Source organism: Vulpes vulpes, chromosome 8 (genome assembly GCF_048418805.1).
Source record: "Vulpes vulpes isolate BD-2025 chromosome 8, VulVul3, whole genome shotgun sequence".
Classification (NCBI taxonomy): domain Eukaryota; kingdom Metazoa; phylum Chordata; class Mammalia; order Carnivora; family Canidae; genus Vulpes; species Vulpes vulpes.
Genome location: NC_132787.1, coordinates 98,084,147 through 98,101,553, shown reverse-complemented (window position 1 = coordinate 98,101,553; position 17,407 = coordinate 98,084,147). Strand labels below are relative to the sequence as shown.

Sequence of the window (17,407 nt, the reverse complement as noted above, 5' to 3'; positions counted from 1 at the left end):
TTTCTCTTATTTCTTATCTTCTTTTAAGAAGATTATTTTTTAAAACTTTGTGTTTATTTAGATAATCTTTATCTGCAACTCAGAACCCCGAGATCAAGAGTCTCATGCTCTTCCAACTGAGCCAGCCAGGCACTCCTAGGAAGATGATTTTTATTCTATTGTGCTTTTTTTTTTTTCTGCTGTATTAGTTTGGAGACTATACCTTTTAAAAATTACTTCAGTAATTACCCTCTAGTACACCATGCATCCAATCTTGACTTTTTAATCCTACTCCTGGATAATGGAAAACCTTTAGAATACTTCAACTCAGCTCACTGCTTCCCGATTTCTACTTAAATCTTACCAGGTATATTAAGTCTATTCTTTCACATTATTATCTTTATACAATAAATGTTCATAGGATTCTTATTTTCTAATATAATTATCCATTATATACTTCATATTTTCTTTGGTCTTATCTCCTCAGGACTTCCATCTGGAATTACTTTTCTTATGACTGAAGTGAATTGTTTAGAATGTCCTCTGATGGGGTTCAGCTGTGGCCGGTTCTCTCCATTCTGGTATGTTTATGTTCACATTTTTATTTTACACCCATTCTGGATATATACTTTGATTGAGTATGGAATTCTGGGTTGGCAGTTAGTTTCATTCAGTCCATTACTACCTTTCACATGTGTATATATTTCAGATGTGGCCTTTTCAGATTGACTTCTTTCACTTAACAATATGCACTGAAGATCCCTCCATGTCTTCTCCTGTCTTGAGATCTCATTTATTTTTAGTGCTGAGTAACATTACATTGTTTGGATGTACCACAGTTTACTTAACTAATTACCCACTGAAGTACATTTTGGTTGCTTCAAAGTTTTGGCACTCAGGAGTAGGGCTGCTCTAAATATCTGTGTGCAGTTTGTTGTATAAATGTTAGTTTATACTGTGTGCCTTTTGTAATACTCCTTTTAGAATTAGGCTTATTGAAGTTGTAGATTATTGTTTTTCATCAGTTCTGGAAAATTCTCTGTCACTATCTCTTCAAATATTGTCTGTATTCCTATTGTCTCTTTGTCTTCTTTCTATAACTCCAATAAAAAAATTTTTTTTTGAGAGAGAGAGAGAGAGAGAGCAAGTGAGGGGAGGGGCAGAGACAGAGAGGAGAAAGACTCTCAAGTGGGCTCCACACTCAGCACAGAACCTAATGCAAGATTCTGAGCTGAAACCAAGAGTTGGATGCTTAATTGACCGAGCCACCCAGGCTCCCTTAAAAATATATTACTTTCTATCTACCACATATCTTGATCTTTCCCCTAAAATGTCCATCCTTATGTCTCCTTTTGCAGCATTCCACATTATTTCTCCTGATCCGTCTCTTTAGTTTATTACTTCTCTCTTCCACTGTGTTCAATTAGCAGCCAAATCCACCTCTGAATTTTGCATCTGTTATAATTTCGTTATAAATTATATTTGTTATGATTTGCTATAAATTATGTAAATAAGCTCATTTCTAGAAGTGTTATATAGAAGTTTTCACTTCTGTAGTTTCTCTCCAATGAAATTTTCAAACTCATTTTTATTTCTCTAAGAATAGTATGTATAATTATTATATCATCTATGTCTGATAATTCCTGTATCTGAAATTCTTGGATCAATGCTGCTGATTCCTACTCATGGTCCTGTGTGGGTACCTTAGCTATTCATTGACTTTGAAAAAAATATTTATGGAGGTTGTCCAAGCCCCCTGATGAAGGCCCTTCATCAGAAGAGGATTTGGGTTTCTTTCTGCTGGTCATCTAGGGTACTGACTACCAGTCCTTAAGTGACATTAGACCAAAATGATGGTTTGAGCTTTTTTTGGATTGCTCTGGTGAAATCAACACACATTTCTGCCTGAGAGCCAGGACCTAGCCTTTCTTCCAGAGATGGGTTTTCTCTTCTTTCATATGTTCCCTTTTCTGCTCAAAGTGAAGACAACTTCCCTGTTCCATGGGAAAGTTGGGAGTATAATTCAGCACTAATTTTTGTTCATACTTACCATGAGTGTGGAGTCCTTCAGGATCCCAGGTTGATGCGTATTTGTGTAAGTGTGTACCAGATTCCAGATTTTGTGCAGGATTCCCTTCTACCCTTCTTCAAGTTCTGGACAGTCAAAACAAAACTTCACATTCACCATTGTTTCTGCTAAGAAGACAAGCGTCCTCTGGGCAAAAGCAATTTTGCCTGCTCTCTTAACTTCTAGGATTCTTACTTCATATTTGCCTCATTTTGATCTAAAAATCTCTCACCATCTTGTTCACATATTTGTTCTATTTTTATCCAGAATTGTCAGTTGTCCTTGAGCAAGTATTGGTCTAAGGAGGCTTGCCTGTCATTTTCAGAAGCCAAAGTGCCCTCAAGTATTTTTTGTTTTGTTTTGAAAATGAAACAGAATAAGTATTTTCCTTGTCACCTCTTACTTTATTCAGAAAATTTTACATGAACTAATATTGATATGTCAAGTGTGCTATCAATTGCAAAGTGGGAAAACTATTCTAAGTATTTGGACCCTTTAGAGGGTTTTCACTAATAGGATATGTATAATCTCTGAATTTTCAGCAGATGTTGGAGAGTTAAAACTGCTTTATTTCAAAAGAAATAGATGCGTTTATTATAAAGTACAGTAATACAGCTCTTTTGATCATTGTATTATGATTTAACTCAGACATTTCATTGTTTGTGCAATTTCTGCAAACCCATGAAAGATGATATATATCCCTTTGGCAGGAATCCAACAGTCTGGATGGGGCACTGGGTTTTTTTAACCACCCTGATAAATAATTTACACTTAGGGATATTATGCAGAAACCTTTTCAATTAACTTGTGTTGACAGAGAAACTAAATATAGTAGTCAATGAAAAAAAATTAACACATTCTTTACCTATCATGCAGAAATAACCTTATTTAAAATATTATCTATTCTAGAAAATGAATATATTAAATGGACAGACTGGGAAAATAATTATTACAAATATGAAAATGCAGTATATACTATTGTTGTGGTTTGAGAGTAAATTTAAAATTTTCTAGGTCCATTATTTTAGTTCACTAAAAGAAGTGTACACTGGTAGGAAGAAGCCAAAGCCTCTACAATCTGAAAATTTGGTTCAAATGCTAGTTTCATTACTTTCCAGGCAAGCCACTTAGATTTTCTGAAACTCTCTTACCTTACCTGCAAATTAGGACTTAGACTACCTCGCAGGTTGTTACAAGGATTAGAGATAATAAATCTGAAATATTTCACATAATTATTCTAGAAGGAACTTTCTCTAGTGAGTTTAATCACATCTCCTAATTTGTCCTATGAATTGACAATCCATGGGTTCAGGGATTTGCAAGAATGGTGCCGTATTTTAAAGGGAAAATAAACCCTCTCTACTTTTTTTCATGCATAAATACTTATTCAAAAATTAATTTTTTTTATTTATGATAGTCAGAGAGAGAGAGAGAGAGAGGCAGAGACACAGGCAGAGGGAGAAGCAGGCTCCATGCACCGGGAGCCTGACGTGGGATTCGATCCCGGGTCTCCAGGATCGCGCCCTGGGCCAAAGGCAGGCGCCAAACCGCTGCGCCACCCAGGGATCCCTAAAAATTAATTATGAGCCACAATAAATACATACTGGTTGTGGCAGAATTAATTGTGTTGGTTTTGGCGAATCCATTCTCATCACCCAAAGGAAGACTACCTACTGGAATCCACAGGAATCTGCAGAAAGAACTGAAAGGCACTAGTCAATAATTTGAATGAACTATATAGATGTTTCCAGGGGAATTTGTGGCAAGATTAATTTTTTTTTTTGGTCTCTGAGCTTTCTTTTGTTGACATTCTAGTTTCCCTCCTATGAAGTCCCAATTATTATTGACTATAGTTGTCCAAAATGATGATATACTTACTCAAAGCTCTTTCATACATATCATTCCGTTTTAAGTAAGAGTGTACAGAACAATCCAGCGTTACTGTCACAAGCCAAAAGCCCCCTTGATTCCCTGTGAAGGTTGAATTTATTTTCCAGGGTTTAGGAAGAGACTATCTGCCAGGCCAGTTAAATCGGCTCCATCTCCCCTGGCCATCAATAGGGTGATAGACACCTTAGTTTTCTGTCATTAAATAACTAATTAAATAATCAACCTAATATCTTGTGAATAATTAATATATTATAGCCCCGTGCCAGATGTTAGCAGGAAGCAGAAAATGTTCCAACATGTTCCTTGCCTTCAATGCACTATAGTCTCATTCTTAAATACTCACATCTAGCCTTTGAATCCCCTCTTACCTTTACTTCTCTGATTTGATTTGCAGCAGATAAATAGAAATAAATATTCCTAGGGTAGCCAGGGTTTCGGTTATGAATGTCTTTCTAATCCATTCACACTGCTCGAAACACTTATGCAGGATTATCCATCACACGTCATTCTACAATCTTAATCAAATTGCCTGCTGAAGGAAGCCTAGTATTTATTACATTTTTCCTAAATGGAAAACAGCTGTGATAAATTAATCTGTTCACCAGAAATCTCATATTAGGAAAGATTCGCAGATACTCTCTCACATGTCAGCCTTTCCAACTATGAATAATATATTCCTCTACCCGTACCTGTGTCTCTGAGTGTGGCTAATTGACTTGGCTCCTTTTACTTCTCTGTGGGGTATAACAGAGGTGAAATGTTTCCTGAGGCAGACTAGCAATATTTAGGTGATAAACACATATTTAAAAAAAGAGAAAAGAAAATGTCACTCAGAAGGTGGTGTAGTCAGCAACAACAGAACACATCCTTACAAGGCCCACTTCAAGAGCCATTGCCATCCAGAGCATAAAGCTCCTGCTTATGGATTCACCTAATATGGGTATCACTGCTAATGTCACCAGGCATTCAAACTCCAACAGAATTGACTCCTTTCTTCTCAGTCTATAATAACTAATCAAATTTCTGGTTATAATTTGGTTCCACAGATAGATCTCCTCATTGGGATACTATGTGCTACCCAAATTCCTTTGGTAGGTTTCCAGTTCCTTTGGTAATTTCACATTGTCAGCTGACATTTTGGTTAGTACAAATACATAAAGCTACTAAGCTAGGGCACAAGCATTGTACCTTACAATGATTTCACCAAAGAAATTCCGTGATGGCTGTATCTCTTTCATCAGCCCCCTCCCTTTCAATCTGTAACACTCAATTTCTTTGTGTCTTCTGTGTCATTGCTTGCTCATTTGCAAGATGCTTTTTATATTTTTATATTGAAACTTTATGCTTCTTCTCTCTGGTCAGTAATCTTATTAATCTGCTTTTTTGTTTTGTTTTATTGTTGTTGTTTTAAATAGGAAACAGAATCCTCACAGATATTTTAAGGAGAAAGGGATAGAATATAATAAAGTAGGTAAGTTGGTACCTACAAAATAATGAGAAGGGCTGAAAAAGGTTACAGTAATATGAATGAATCCTGAAATACTGTAGAACAGACCTGTAAGAGGAAGCTGCTACTTCTGCCATGGTCAGGAAGGTGGGAACCTAGAGGGTGCTTATAAATACTTAGTTATAAGATACCAAACTGACTCTGGGATCAGGAAACCAGAATCAGGATACTGCTACTATTGCAGCCCCCTCTTAACACCCTTTGAAAAGTGAGCGGACACAGAACAAAAGGTCTACCTCAATTGCCTCTTGTTATCAAAAAAGCAAAACAAAAGAGCAAAAACAAAACTGAATAAAAAGAAACAACAGTAATAGTATTTTTCTCAAGGTCTTGGAAACAGGACTATGAGAAAATAGCCAAAAAAGGTAGGAAGAAGCCCTCCTTTTTAATCCTCCCTACAAAAATCTCATGCTGGGGGCACCTATTTGTTGGAAACTGGTTTTCATCCAGACTGTGTGCTACGTAGTTCTTTGTTTTCATTTTTAGGAAAGAAACCTGAATGCCAGTCGAACATATGTAAGATATTTCTGGCTCTATTTGTCTTCTTGTGTTCCTATAAACTTAATACAGGGTATATTGAAGTTCCTTGTTTTGCACATGAGCAGTTACTGTTGTTCACATGCAATCACTTAATGCATGTGTATGCATCCGTAGATATGATAAGAATTGTGTACTGGAACTAGTCATAAATTATATTCAGTGTAATGTACTGAGTGAGATCCTACATCTTTCCTTTCCCCAGAGGCTACGATGAAGGATTGAGTACATGATGTATGTATCTTTGAATGTCCCCATATCACACATAATGCAATAAATAAATAAATAAATAAATAAATAAATAAATAAATAAAACAAATCCCTGCTGAAAAGAAGAGTACACTCATTTGACTTCTTACATTTCACGTTTACTCTAATGAGATATAGACCTCTGAATCTGCTGTCCTTTCCATTCTACTCTGCTGCATACTTTTATAATTTAGCTATAGTCATTTCCTTGTAGCTTCAATTATTTCTTTTAAGATATTCCAAAATGGTTATCTTCCTCTTTTCCGGGTCACAAAGAGAGCTATAGATTTTAAAATGTGTGTTCAGAGAAGAATGAAAAGTATACATCCAAGCCTTCTCCACCCTCTTGCAAAAGGCTCCCCAACTTCATTTATCTATAGGATGGGTCTTGATAGCTTTGTGTGAGCTTTTTAAAGTTCAGCCAAGCCAGCTGCATGATCAACACAAAGACAATAGCTCCCACACACGGGGCTACATGGATTAAAGAACCCGATCCATCAGTAAATCTGCCAGATGGCAGTGGAAGAAAGCTTGTAACTCTCTCACTTTCATTTCAACAGCAGCAAACAATGTTCAATGTTTAAAATAAACTCTTCCAGATGAGCTAAAGATAAACTCTGAGGTGGGTGGACTTGAGCTTGCTAGGCTGCAGCTCTGAAGTGTTTGATTACATTAACACAAAACCCCTGGGTAGAACCCGCTTCTGTCAACAGAATGCTCAGACTCCTCAGACTCCGACACCTACTACATGAAGCCATTTCCTGTGCTTTCATGGGTTGGTGGCAGAAACTTGCTTTGCTTTTTTCACAAACTAATAATGATTATGTATTTCTTCATGCTCAGCATTTCCTCAAACCATGTGTACAACTTCAAGATATTCCTGAAATGCCAACACTGTATGTAGGTCTGTACAGATAAAGATCTTTTGACCATATTTACAACTTAAACTTCTATTTACTCATTCATTTTACTGCTCTCATAGTAGCAGAAAATGTGTCTTTAGGATTTAAAAATCATTCTTCTAATAACTGGATAGCTATCTAGACTATGGATATACCCCCTTCAAAAAAAAAAGGTACAAATATTTTTTTAAGTCAAAATTTATCAAGGAAGTTATTTCTTATTTGCTCTTGTTTTTTATAATAGACTTGAAAACTTAACAACTTAGGACAGACCAGGCTGTCATATATTATATGTAACATGGCAACTTCTAAAGATAAAATGACATACTGAAAAAATAACTTAAATATTCGGGAACTTACTATTTAACACAATTAGTAGGAGCTTTAAATGAAAAAGAAACAGACACAGGGTTGATGATGAAAATAAATCAGGCTGCCAAAACAGGACCAAATAAATCCAATAATCCATTAGGTATATTGGGGCACTAAAAATATGTATATCTCAATTTTAGATTAGACGTCTTAGGGAGAAAAAAGAAAAAAAAAGTCTTAGGGAAAATATGACTCACTATGCAGAACACATTAATTGCCAATTCCTTCAAACTGAAACTATTCTGATGTCAGTGATAGCTTTATTTTATACAGTACTAGCCTTCTTATTTGGAATCAGTTGGTTACACAAACAAGTTGATTAAAGAAGGAAATCATAAAGATGAATCATATGCACCCGGAATTTATTATTTGAACTTAAAACAGCACACTCATTCACTTAACTATCTTCTGATACAAGGTTAAGGGCTTTTCTTTGTTGTTTTTCTAAGTATGAGTTCACTTGGAATTTCATCTTTTTGCATTATAGTCATTTAAACAATAGAGTCGATGATTTCCCGCTTCTGTGTTTTTAAAATGAAGTCAAAGTTTAAAGTCACCTGCAGGGTGCCTGGGTGGCTCAGTTGGTTAAGCTTCTGCCTTCAGCTCAGGTCGTGATCTCAGGGTCCTGGAATCAAGCCTCACATTGGGCTCCCTGCTCAGTAGGGAGTCTACTTCTCCTTTTGCCTCTCCCTGCTGTTCATGCTCTCTTGGTCTTTCTCACACACTTTCTCTTTCAGATAAATAAAGTTACTTGCAAAGTACTAAATAAAGACACCTTTTAGATTTTTATGATATCTATTTTTAGTATTTGACAGTTGCTTTGAAACTTTATTCAACAGTAAGTTTCTAGTGATTTGCCTTCAGTTCGTTTGTAGAAAGCGCTCAGCTTACTTTTCATAGAAACTCTCTTTGTACTCATATTTCATTGGTTTGTATTATGATGGATAACTTCCATTATGATTAATAGCAAGGACAACTAATACACACACACACACACACACACAGGTTTGGCTGGGTTTCCTTCTTGCCTCCTGCATCCCCAAAGCCTACAATAATGCCTGGCCCATGATAGGCATTCAATAAATATTTGTTAAATGAACAAGTGAGAGCTACACAACTCTCTACCTATATATATGATCTAACAGGTGGGAACAACAGTGCCAAGGGTGTGCTGAAGGGGAGCCTGCAGCCTAGAGCATTTGCATACAGTGGGCATCAGTCAGTACGTTTTCCAAAAAGAATGGAATTATTACAGTAAATCTGTTCAACAATGGTTAAAGGTGCTTCTCTGTACTTTGGTTAAACATCTAATTTAGCAAAAACTCTTCCTTACTGTCTGCATAAAAAGGAGCGCTCTACCTAACTTTCCTTTAGGAATAAACAACCTTCTTCCATGTTAACCTGTAACTAATTTAACTCCCTATTGTCCAGTTATGCTTTGTGAAACATCTGAAGCTGTCTGTAGGGGCCAAGCTCCTGAAGGGTGATTAGTAACATGTTCTCTCTTCAGTGTTCCTTAGGACATTTGGAATCAATTAAATATTCAAATAGAGGTTCTCTCAGATCTTGGGCCAGGCTCAGCAGGTTTGTGAGGGGAGAGAGTTGAAGGCGGATAACTATGATTCCTCATACCAGAATCGATAGCTGAAGAGAGATTTAAAAAATACATTCTCTTTACTTTCTGGGTCTGCAAACAAATAGTTCTATAGGATTAGAAATGATATGGAGAAACAACAGGAGCCATATTAAGAAATCAGAATTATAGTACACACAAGAACTGCTGCCATGCAGTGTCTTAAAGACAAAAGTCAGTCAGTCCATTAGGCTATTGGATCAACATAATGATATGGCCTGCATGAGCTAAGAATGGTTTTAACATATTTAAAAGATTCTAAAAGAAAAGAAAAAACATGTAACAGATTGAATATGGCCTAGTAACTTTAAATATTTACACTCTGGCCTTTTATAAAAAAATTGCTGACCCTTGGTTTAGTTTTGTTTCCATCATATGTACTTATGTAAACATTACTACTATTACTACTAATAGTAATGATCAGGTGCATTGGGGAAGGAGAAACAGATGAGTGCCCAATACATGCCAGGCACTTTGCTAAATGCTTTATATACTGTTAATTTATTTACTGAGCAATCCTTTAAAGAATTATCTCAGTGACAAAGCCAAGAAAACAGAAGCTGAGGGGTAGGTGGTGGTGGTGGCGGTAAAGTATCTTGCCAATGTGGCAGGGAGAACTGAGTAGTTGGAGCTGTTTATCAAATCCAAAGTGGTGGTGTGTTTATGTCCTAAGGTCCCTCTCCCAGTTAAATGCTCCTGGGAACCTCCTATAAAAAAGTTACTCTGAGTAGAGACGGAAGAGTTAGCAAACTCACTTCTTTTCAGAATAAGTTTGTTGAAGTAGAACAAGTTGGTTGAAGTAGAAGTCAACATTTCAGAAGATGAAGCCAGAAACCAACATGAAAATGGATTTCCAACTCCATTAGTCCACTATCTGGCACATTGCATCCTTCTAAGAATATTTTGCTAAGAGTGGGAAAAGTATCAATGTAACAAAATTGCCTTTTACTTCTTTGCCCAATGAAGTGGTTAGAAGTTAAGTCAGCAGAACAGAAAGGTTTAATAATCTTCAAAATCCAACTAGTCATCCTATAGCTATTAGTCCTCAATTCCATCTAACACAGGGTGGGAAGGACATCTTCCAAATGGCAGCTCATTTTACCTAAATACTTGGTGTTTCCAGATGAGTTTCTAGTTTTCCATCACGATAAATTAATATATCCTATTTTTATTATGGTGCCACAAACAAGAACTCTGAAAGGCTCAACTCTTACAAAAGGCCCAACTCCCCTGAAAAGCATCAGGTATCAAAATGCAGCCAGAAAAGATGGTATTAAGTGAATAAAAAAGAAAAAAAAAGAAAAGAGAAAAAAAGCGGTCTTTTTAATGAAGCCGAGGTGTAGGACAGATTTATTAGCTCCCATTTTTCCAAGTTGCATTCTGGTGTATTTCCTGCCCATATTTCTAAGTTCAGCAAGTCTCTTTGTAGGATTATTTTTAAAAAATACATTTCAAAGACCATGATGCAGATATACTCACTACACCTGCAAAGACACACCTGTGACAGTACAAACACTGTTTCTCATATTCACAACTCAATGCTCTAACAGCAAACAGATCTTCTGTGTGATCGGCCAAGATCCTGCCATTCTCAAAAAGAATTGATAGTTAGTAACCAGATAATATAGTTTCAAAAACAATAATCAATTGTTGGGATTGAAGATTATTCCTGACCAAAATGGCCATTAAATACAGTGTAGTAGGTCTATCCTTTACTGTCCTAATGCCTTTTTCTAATAATAGATGGTTAAGACAAAGAATTACTAATATTTGATGCTTCACAGATACCTAAAATATCCCTACTCAGACTGTTATTTTTAGGTACACCACTGGTTTATTAGTTATTATTCATCCAAACATCATTATTCAGTGTTTACTGTGTGTCAAGTACGATACTTGATACTTGAGGAAGGAAAATTACTAAGAATAGAAGAATAAAATTTTTCCTTGGAGAATTATTTTAATTGTCCAACTGGATTTTTGAACATATAATTAGTAAACTTGCCAAGATCAATTAAAACAAAATAGAAAAAGGACTGGTTCTGCCTACAGGGATTGAAAGAATACAAACAAAGGCCAAGAGACAAGTCACCATGGTCTATACTGGGGAGGGGTTATAAAATGGAACAGAGATATGCTAAGACATTAGTCACTAAGCACATGTGTCTATTTAAATTTAAATTAACATTAAATAAGATTAGAAATCCAGTTGTATTTGAAGTACTCAATAACCACAAGTGTACAGAGTGTACCATAGAGGACAGTGTGGACAATTATCATTGCAGAAAGTTCTATTGGACAGCACTGAGGACAAGAGTTTAAACTTTAAATACAAAGTCCTTTCAGGAACTGGCAAAAGGAACATAATTGTAGGGAAACTCTACCCCTGCAGTATTGTTATGACCTGTTTCACCCACCCAGATTCTATGTTTGAGACTTCTTTTGAAGAAAGAATTCTGCAGCTTGACTTAAAAAGGCTTAGAAACCCACTTATGGGCAAATGTAAATCACCACATACTGTTAAGGAACAGGACACTGTGACACAAATTTGGGTTTTAGAAATATTATTTCTTAATGCCGCATGCAAGATACGTGGGGAGAACAAACACTGAGCATACGAAGATCAGTGGAGGCTCATAAGATGATTAAGGACTCATTCCAGTGAAACTTGTTAAAAAAAAAACAAAAAGCACAATTAAGAATTTGCATCACTGAATTTATTCCAAGTAAGAACTGGGCACACAACAGGCATGTTATTTTCACACAAAAAACGGCACTGCAATAAAAATATTTAACACTTTGGCCATGAAACTCAAAAGATATTTGAAAAACTTCTCGAGGTGTTTAAGTCACTGGATTCCTTAGTATTTGTAATCCATGCTTGCTCAGTTAAATTTCTAAAGTATATTATAATAATATTGCTCATCATACTATTCATTATGCTTATTATATATTTAAAACATCTTTTCTTAAATTTTATGTTCTCCAAAAAATAACTTTTTCGTAACTTTGAAATATCCATATGTACCTCTTAGCAGTACTACTGTAAAACCAAAACTGTGTTTTCAAGTAGCAAGTACTCAAGCCACACCATTTCTGATTACAGATATAACTGGCAGCCAGTTTTATAAATAGCTCTTTCACTCCTTGTTCCTATTTTAATATGCCAACCATGACTTCGCTGATATCCCAGAGTTTTCTAGCAACAGACTCATCCATAGCTTTCGGCAATAGCTCTTCCTCTTTACAATCTCCAAAGTACTTTCCTGACACACCCTCTACCTCAGGTGAAGAGGCTAGATAAACTGAAGTCTGGGCGCCTTCTACTGGGGTTTTGAAAAAAGCCCAGGACACCAAATTGAAAAGTGGTCTGACCAACAGTGGAATGTGTATGTGCCTGCCAAGATTCGTCCGCACAATACCAGGATGTAATACGTTGACAGTAACGTTTGTGCCTTCTAAGCGGCGGGCTAGTTCTCTGGTAAAAAGAATGTTAGCCAGTTTGCTCCGACTATAACAAAAGCTTTTATTATAGCTCTGTTCACTGTTCAAGTCTTCAAAGTTGATGTCTCCATATTTATAAAGTTTGGAAGAAACTACCACAATCCTGCTAGGAGCTGAATTTTTGAGGAGTCCAAGGAGAAGATTGGTGAGTAGAAAGTGCCCCAGATGGTTCACTCCAAACTGCATCTCAAACCCATCTTCGGTCTTCATGTAAGGGCACTGGAAGATCCCTGCGTTGTTGATTAAGACGTCCAGTCTAGGTTCTTCCTTTAAATGTCAAAAAAGAGAATAGGACAATTATGAACACAGACCTAAAATGAGATTTTTAAAAATTCTTGCAAACTACTAAAATTCTATGAAGTGCCTCTGTGGATTTTCAACAACTGAGAGGGGGAGGGAGAGGGAAAGGCTTGCATGTTTAATAGGGGCCAGGCCTTGTGTTCTCTCACCTTCCTCCCCTCATCAACTCTATGAGCAAACTGAAGCACCCAAGGTAGGTGCTTCGTGCAGTATCACAGGGCTCTTCGTGGCAAACAAAAACTGGAAGATGAAATCTGCTGATACCAATGCCCCTGTTTTTAATTAGTAAGCTAGCTGCTTGTCTAATTGGGAGTTTCACACCATAGCTATAGAGTCTAAGTGAGCTAGAAATTGGAAATCTGGCAGAAGGCAGGTCGGCATTGTTTATTCCCAGAGCTATTATCAACACCAGGGACAAACTAGAATTGCTTTGCTCTGTACTTTTCTAAGGGCAAATGGTATGACAGGGATGGAACAACTTCAAGTGGTTTCCTTAAAACTGGGACAAGCAACAGAAAGGGTCAGGGATGCAAATTAAAACTGGACAGAATGTCACAAGTAGAAATGTTATGAAAGCAAATAGGTAATGTAAAAATATCAGAAACAAAACAATGAATCATAAATACGAAGTCTCACAATAATAGCAAAGGACCTTTAGAAAGGAGTTAGGACCAACAAACACCTTTACCTTTTATTATAAATCTAGAATTCAGTTCTTTTTTTTCGCTATATAAAATCTACCTGTTTTTGAACTCTGAGGGGCCCCTGGCTTAGCAAATCTATCTAGTCAGAATTTTGCACTTTGTCCATGTCCAGTACCAAAATTTGTCCAATTTTAGTACTATGCTAAAATCAGACTGTCCTAAAAAGGAAGTCTTTTCATTCCCTAATTCATATAAGTTGGTTTTCCCTAGCCCTTTCCTGGCTCCTCTCTGTCTCTTTTGATGGGCAGAGGAAAAGAAATGTACAACATGTTCCAGGTGTAAAGACACAGTGATGACCTACGATTAAATCAATTTGAGGTCAAATTTCAAATTTCACTGGCCCTTTTGCCAAGTCTAAGTAAAAAGAAAAATGTGTTAAATTTCACAACTGTTATCACAGCCTACCTGTCAGAGGATTAACTATTTATCATTCTGTCTGTCTAAGCACCTTTGGCTTTTCCAACAGTCAACTTCAAAAAGAAGGCAAAAGTTCACCCGTGGGGGAAAGAAAGGAGTGTTCTTTTTTAACTAATCCTTTGGACGAGTTTCCTGTATTAATCATTTCTGAACCATCATTCTTTGCTCGGCTTGTGTTATTTTAAGACTTTATCATTCACTATTTTTTAAATTCTAGGAGATAAATGACATAAATATCCTGAATACCAACCTGTGGGAAATCTACACTTCCACTTAAAAAAAGAAAAAAAAAATTCTGGGTATAGTCACAGGACTTCAGAGACAGAAATAAACTTAGTAAAGTTTATCTCCTTAACTTTTAATAGGTTCTGTCTCAAGTGGCCAAAGTAATAAAATGCCTTAAGTATCAGAAATGAGAAACATACCCGAACGCATCTACATTTTTAATGGACAATAGGAAGACCCACTTTTAATGCTTCAACATCTTTTATACACTAGTATTATTTATTTCTTAACCTGTTTTACGTGATAATGAAACACTAGCCATTATGACAAAAGAACAAACAACTTCTCCAGATCTACAAGAGTTTGCAAACTGCATCAAGATGCCCCAGAGTCTCACAAGGAACTCCATAGGGTGCTATGGATAATTTTAGATTTTCCAGAGAAAAAAAAAGTGATACTTCATTCAACATCTCAAGAACTAATAGCTGCAGGTGGGTCATACCTTCAACATCAAATTGTGCTAAATTCCTTTCAAAGGTGTCCTATCTTTGCAAAGCTGAGTTTTTAGCACAATGTTAAAAATCGAGGGCAGCCCAGGTGGCTCAGTGGTTTAGCGCCACCTTCAGCCCAGGGCGTGATCCTGGAGTCCGGGTATGGAGTCCCATGTCCTGCTCCCTGGGTGGAGCCTGCTTCTCCCTCCGCCTGTGTCTCTGCCTCTATCTGTATGTGTCTCTCATGAATAAATAAATTTAAAAAATCTTTAAAACAAAAATCGATGTAGAGCAAGAAATGAGCGTGGACATTTCCGATCTGATTCCAAAGAGTGAGTAGTTGGTGCAGTGAACAAGTGCACATTTCTCGGTAGTAATCATGGTTACTAAAGAATGAAATATCCTTTCTTCCTCTCAATTATGTGTATTATTTTTTCAAACAGCTACTAAGTTGTTTGGACATAAATACATATTAGGTTGTTTGGACCTAGTTACTCAATGAACTGATAGATATTTTTCCTTCGGCCTACTGGTTATCATGAAAAAACCAGAGAGTTTGGGAACCTCTGCTGTAGACTCAAGAGGCTCCATTTTATATAGCATACAGCTTTCCCAAGCTGGCAAATTCTCAATTTCACTCTGCTATATGCCTTTTTGTAAGTCACCTCTGCAGGAAACTCTCCTAATCTCAATTTCAACAGAGGACATCCACTTCAGTGGAATATTTATCATCTAAACAGAAATCCTACACCTCACTGGCAGGCAGCAGGAGTATAGCAGTTGAAAGCAAGAGCTTTGGAGACAGATCTTGGGTAAATTATTTGCCTACTTATGCCTTTGTTGCCTAATGTAAAATGGGGATCATAATGCCTACCAGGGGACAGCCCTGAGGGCTCAGTGGTTTAGGGCCTGGCATGCAGCCCAGGGCGTGATCCTGGAGACCTAGGATTGAGTCCCACATCCCGCTCCCTGCATGGAGCCTGCCTCTCTCTCTGTATCTCTCATGAATAAGTAGCTAAAAATCTTAAAAAAAAAAAAAAAAAAGAAAAGAAAAAACAATGCCTACCAGGGTTACTGAGGATTCATAGCCAATAGCAGCCAAGGGCACTCTAATTTCATTAAAAGAAAAAAAAAATTTAAATATCTGAAATTCTTGGAAAAGCTCCTGGCACATAGAAAAACCTTCAATAAATACTCAGTATTAAATTTATTTCTGTCCCTGTTAGGGCACATGGCTACTGGGATTCCAAGCTCCAGTGTATTTAGAAATCGGGCCAGTGGCTGTTTAAGGAGGTGGTGTAGTGAGTCCAGCGGTGGCAGAGAGCCAAACTTCCTACCCTAGCAGGAGAGAGAAAATGAATGAATGAATGAATGAATGAATGAATACTTCAAGGTAAAAAAAATGAATAAATAAATACTTCAAGGTAAATAAATACTTCAAGGTAAGTACACAAATCAAGGTAAATAAATAAATTAATTAATTAATTAAAAAAAAAAAACTTCAAGGTCCCTGGCTCTCAGGCTCCCTGAAAGAAGGCTTGGTGCACTCACTGCGGACACAGAAGAAAAAAAAAACAACAAAAAAAAGAGGAAGACCTGGCGGATCCCCGCCTGGGCCGTCCTCACGTGACTAAAGACAATGTCGAGAACCTGGCTTCTTTTCTTCCTCTGGGGGCCAATGTTTCCTCAGCATCTCTGGTAAACAGAGGCCCGTCTCACTCATTTCCCGGCCCTCGCGAAGCCCCTGGCTCGGTCCTTCCCAAGGTCACACCCCGGGCGCGGGGCGGCCACCTCCCGGCCCCGCCTCGCCCGTCCGCGCGGCCCCCGGAGCCCCACACCTGGAGCACCTCCTGACAGAAGGCGCGCACCGAGCGCAGCGAGGCGAGGTCCAGCTCCCTGACGACCAGCTCGCCGGCCGCGCCGCCGTCAGAGCCCGGCTCGCGGCCCCCGGCCTGGCGCAGCTCGCGGCGGAGCTGCCCCGCCGCCTCCTCGGCGCGCGCGCGGTCGCGGCAGCCCATGATCACCCGCGCGCCCAGGCGCAGCAGCGCGGCGGCGGTGGCGCGGCCCAGGCCGCTGTTCGCCCCGGTGATCAGCACGGTCTTCCCGTGCATGAGGCCCGAGTCCCCGCCTCCGTGCAGCTGCTGGACGCCGGGCCCCACGAACCGCCGGGCCGCCAGCCACAGCACCCCACTCAGTGCGGCCAGGAGCGCCGCTACCGCGGCCACGGCCATAGCCGCCGGGGCCAAGGGCCCACCGGCCCCCGCGCGGGACTTCCGGAGTCGCCGCAAGCCCGGGGCTGAGGCCGTCACCTGCACGCCGAGAACTCTGGGGCGGGGCCTGTCGCCGTCTGACGGAGCGGCGTGGGGCATGCTGGGACTTGTAGTTTTCCTTCCGAGGGCACCGGATTGGTGAGGGGACTACGGCGCCCGGGGTCGCGGTGACTGCATGGAGCCGGCCCCCAGCCTGAGCGTGGAGGGTGAGCGGTGGTGGTCGACCCCATGGCAATACCTAATGAATATTTTGAGGTTGCAAATCCCACATACCAGGGCTTGCTTGGTGTGCTTTCCTGTTAAGGACCCCCGGAACTTGTTACCCCCTCAGTGCAGGTGCCTGTCACCCTCCGGAGAAC

General features: G+C 38.7%; 1 protein-coding gene across 3 annotated transcripts; it reads right to left on the bottom strand.

Moving 5' to 3' along the window:
* Window positions 1-11,832: 11,832 nt before the first annotated feature.
* Window positions 11,833-17,092, bottom strand: RDH14 (retinol dehydrogenase 14). Of its 3 annotated transcripts, none has more exons than XM_026014943.2 (2): window positions 16,617-17,092; window positions 11,833-12,908 (listed from the first exon to the last, which is right to left on the bottom strand). In XM_026014943.2, exons 1-2 carry the CDS (start codon window positions 17,007-17,009, stop codon window positions 12,291-12,293), a joined length of 1,011 nt encoding a protein of 336 aa, XP_025870728.1. In that variant the 5' UTR covers window positions 17,010-17,092; the 3' UTR covers window positions 11,833-12,290. The 3 variants fall into 3 exon arrangements, with proteins under 3 accessions (XP_025870728.1, XP_072623761.1, XP_072623763.1); XM_072767660.1 differs by having other exon boundaries at window positions 16,626-17,092; XM_072767662.1 differs by having other exon boundaries at window positions 16,647-17,092.
* Between the last annotated feature and the right edge of the window lie 315 nt (window positions 17,093-17,407).

Bases quoted from the DNA above. Each gene is read 5' to 3' on its own strand.
- RDH14 (XM_026014943.2), bottom strand. From the start codon at position 17,009: ATGGCCGTGGCCGCGGTAGCGGCGCTCCTGGCCGCACTGAGTGGGGTG. The intron at 12,909-16,616 runs GTGTGGGGCTCC...TGACATTTAAAG, and splicing joins TCTGTCAGGAGGTGCTCCAG to GAAGAACCTAGACTGGACGT.